The sequence below is a fragment of the Lepidothrix coronata genome, unplaced genomic scaffold (genome assembly GCF_001604755.1).
Source record: "Lepidothrix coronata isolate B3197 unplaced genomic scaffold, Lepidothrix_coronata-1.0 Scaffold97, whole genome shotgun sequence".
Taxonomy (NCBI): Eukaryota; Metazoa; Chordata; class Aves; order Passeriformes; family Pipridae; genus Lepidothrix; species Lepidothrix coronata.
The window spans coordinates 827,927-831,442 of record NW_016690277.1 but is presented as its reverse complement, the minus strand read 5'-3'; the positions used below and the strand labels follow the sequence as shown (position 1 = coordinate 831,442).

The 3,516-nt window shown below is 41.9% G+C and overlaps 1 protein-coding gene across 7 annotated transcripts in view; it reads left to right on the top strand.

Annotated features, from left to right (window-relative positions):
• The first annotated feature begins 1,237 nt into the window (after window positions 1-1,237).
• The window catches only part of DOCK10 (dedicator of cytokinesis 10), a 122,039-nt gene continuing 119,760 nt past the window's right edge, over window positions 1,238-3,516 (top strand). For 6 of the 7 annotated variants that reach the window (XM_017822405.1, XM_017822404.1, XM_017822410.1 and 3 more), the window contains exon 1: window positions 1,238-1,529. In XM_017822405.1, coding sequence (XP_017677894.1) covers window positions 1,365-1,529 — 165 coding nt within the window. In that variant the 5' untranslated portion in view covers window positions 1,238-1,364. The remainder of the gene's footprint in view (window positions 1,530-3,516) is intronic. The other variant, XM_017822411.1, reaches the window with a different exon arrangement.

Sequence of the window (3,516 nt, the reverse complement as noted above, 5' to 3'; positions counted from 1 at the left end):
GGGGTTGTGAAGAGGAGTATTATTTACCAATATCTCATTAACAGACATTATAAGGTTGCTTATGCCGCCATTGGAATTTATGACAAAACTCTCATGGCCTTGATTAGAAATCAAAACCTTTTGATGCAAGGTAAATATGGTTTTGGGTGCACATGTAATAAAGTTATACATATTAGCTTAAAAGCAGCTGCTCTGGAAACCCTATTGGAAATTCTTAGTTTTCCTAATGTGTAGCAGAAATCCATTTTCTGTAGGTATTTTTAGTGCTAACTTCCTTTCCTGTGCTATTATCTTACACTCTCCCGCATTAGCGCTTACTGTGTTTCCAGGTCAGCCATGTGATTGCTGAGCATCCCTGCCTGCTTTTTGAATGACTTGTCAAGCAGGAGCCAGAGAGGCAAGTTGTTAGTGCTGGCTGCCGGCAGCAGCTTCTCCCAGCCTGGATCCCCACTGATCACACACTAAAACACTCTCCTCTTCCCCTTATTAGAAAGTCATTGCTGTGTGGTTCAGTGTCAGACCCTGTCAGCAGAGCCCCTCTGTGCAGATGTAAAAATGTGTTACTCCGCAGAAGGCACACGTGTGTGGGTACACAAAACAACCCCACTGTTGAGAGGCATTTCAGAGCTGCAGACTGCTGGTTCCATTAAGCCATGGCTATTTTAGCACGAGCTGGATGAAGCAGACCAGATTTCTGCTTTTTTACCACTTGTTACATTTACAACTCAAACGAACTTGCTGTGCTTCAGAAAATTGCAAGAAATGGTGAAAAAAAACCCAGTCCAATCCCCTCAGTGAGCTTAAGTATGTCTCTTTTTTTTCTTTTTCTTTTTTTTTTTTGTGGTAAAATCCCTTAGGCAAAGTATTTTAAAAGCAGCAGTGCTGATAATGAAAGCTAATAACTTTCCAGCTATTTGCTGTTTTGCTACATATGACTTTTTTAAAAGGGTATTTAAACTGATCCTGCCAGTTGTTGTGGATGCCTCTGTGTGCGTTTAGTGAACAGCTGGCTCTTTTGAACTGGGAATTTTAATACTTTCAGTTCCATGAAACTGGAATTGGAGGAGGCGGCTGATTGTACAAGGGAGGGAGCACATTTTCTCATGCGAATTCAGAAGCAGGGAGGGAGGGACAGAGAGGAAAGCATCATAATATTGCGTGTGTTTCTGTTTCAGTGGATCAAATCTTTCCTCTGTCTGCATCCAAGCTTATTTGGTTGTGATCAGATGATCAGGGCTCAAGGAAGCGATTGGAGAGCGAGCTGGCTGCAGCTGCACTGTAGGCTGTTTTCAGGGACAAGGAGCCACTGTTTTTCAAACACAGCATAAACATAGAAGTTATTTTGTAGGCTTCAGGATGCAGATATGGGTTGTGCTGCCAGCATTGTTCTGCTCCAAGCCTTTCGTTCTGTGGTACAGAGGAACTGTCCACATATCTGCAGGCGACGACGACGAGAGGAGTTGTCACATGAAATTCTGCCGCTGGATAGCGATGATGAAATGAGCAGACCCAGGACTCTCATCATAATGGTATGGTATACTTTAATCAAGAGGGAGAGGCGACAGAATTATTATTACAGATGTTATGTGATTATTTTTTTCCTGTATGTATTCATAGAGAAAGAGCACTGACAGGCAATTTGTCACTGTACATTAGTTTGCTGGTAGATTTGCTGTATCTGTTGTCAAACATAGCTGAAATGTTACTTTGTAGGTGAAGCTGTGAGCTGCACATAACCTCTGTGTAAAGTAAATATTCTGTTGTTTAATTGTTGGTGCGTTTTACTGCTGTTTGTGAGATAGGCAGCACTGGAGCCTGTAGTGTGGTTTGTTTTATTTCAGACTTGGAATTCCAAAGAGCAGACAGCTTAGGAAATGTTTACTAAGTCTGTTCATCATAAAAACAAAAACAAACCCCAAAGCCAAGAAAAACAAAACAAAACTTTACTTGCACCCAGGATGCAGTTGGAATTTATATTAAGTTATATGCAAATAAACTCCCATATATCTTTGCCTCAAACAGTTTGCAGCAGTAAAATGTTTGCTGGATCATGTCTTTCCAATTTAGTGAGTTGCCTCCGTTCTTTAATGAAAGAGGGTTTGAAAGGCTCAGGCTTCGAGCGTCATTTTCTTTCTGAATTAAACTGGATTATTTTTATTTTGTGGTGGGAATATAATAAGCACTATAGGTTTATTAGGAATAAGTGACAGGGTTGTTCCTCATTGTAAATCGCTCTTTCAGAATGAGGAATACTGCTTAGTTACTGCTCTTCTTTGCCAAACACACATATGGTGAACATTTCCAGAACCCTGGAGTGGTTTGCGTCTGAGATGGCAACGATTTGTTAGTCTGTGGCTCTCACTTGATAAAAATATTACCAAGACACTGAAAATAATATTTTTGCCACTGTGTCAGGACGCATTTAAGTGGTAGAGATTTGGGTTTTTTCTATGTAAAATGTATTTTGATGAAGTCCAAAGCACACCCCCTCATACCCCACTCTCACAGAGGGCCATAACTTAGTTGTAAAGAGGTGATGGTGGCATTACAGAATTTAATAGCTTTCCTGAGCAGTTGGTTTGAATAGAGCATTGCTGCTCATACAGAGGTGTGTGATACAGTCATGGCAACTATAGTAGTCATGACCCCATCTCAGCAATATTTTATGTATCAGCTGAGGGTATTATCCAGTGCATGGGGGAGCCTAATGGTCATAATGAGGAAGGGGATGGATTTCATCATCATGAGGCTGATGTTTAAGCTCCTTTTGCTCGAAAAGTATCTATCTATACAACAAACTTTTTTTTTTCCACTTAATGGTTAAGTAAATTACCTCAACAGCATTTAAACAGATAAATGTCTCCTTCCTGGTAGTAATTTCAAGCATAATGAAGTGAGAAATGTCTGGAAGCATGTCTGAGTATGGATCATCTGTGCAACTTGCTTCAGTCATGGAAGAAAAGGGTAGTCTTGGGTGTTGTGGCAGCAAACACTGTATCAGCCTCTCCATACCCAGAAGGAGTTTTCAGCAGCTTGAATTGCAGGGGTTTTTTTGGTAAGTCCTGGGAGATCAGGTTTCCAAGAGCTACTGCAAAGACCCCTGGGCTCTCAGGAAAGTGATGCTTTACTCTGCAGTGGGGAGAGAGCTGTGGAAGCTTCCACCACCCTGCAGAGTTTAGGATACCTGAAGGAGAGGCATGCTGGTCAAGATGGTCTATCACTTGATGCTAGATGTGAGCTTTCAGGGATCCCCTCATGGCCTCAAAAGCATCCACCCATTGTACTAACAGGGGCTTATGTTTTCTAGAGCAGTGGTTAATGCACTGCTGTTTGTTCTGTCAAAAGGCTGCCCTTCCCAGGAGCTTTGTGGGATCATTTTCTCCCTCTCAACCCTTTTCAGAAGAAAAGGATGAATGGTTCAGCCCTGTCAGAAGGCTGGGGTAGGTGTAGGCAGGTGCTTTGGAGGAAAACTGCTGGACTGGGGATGATCTGGGGAAATGGTCTTTCTTTACACAT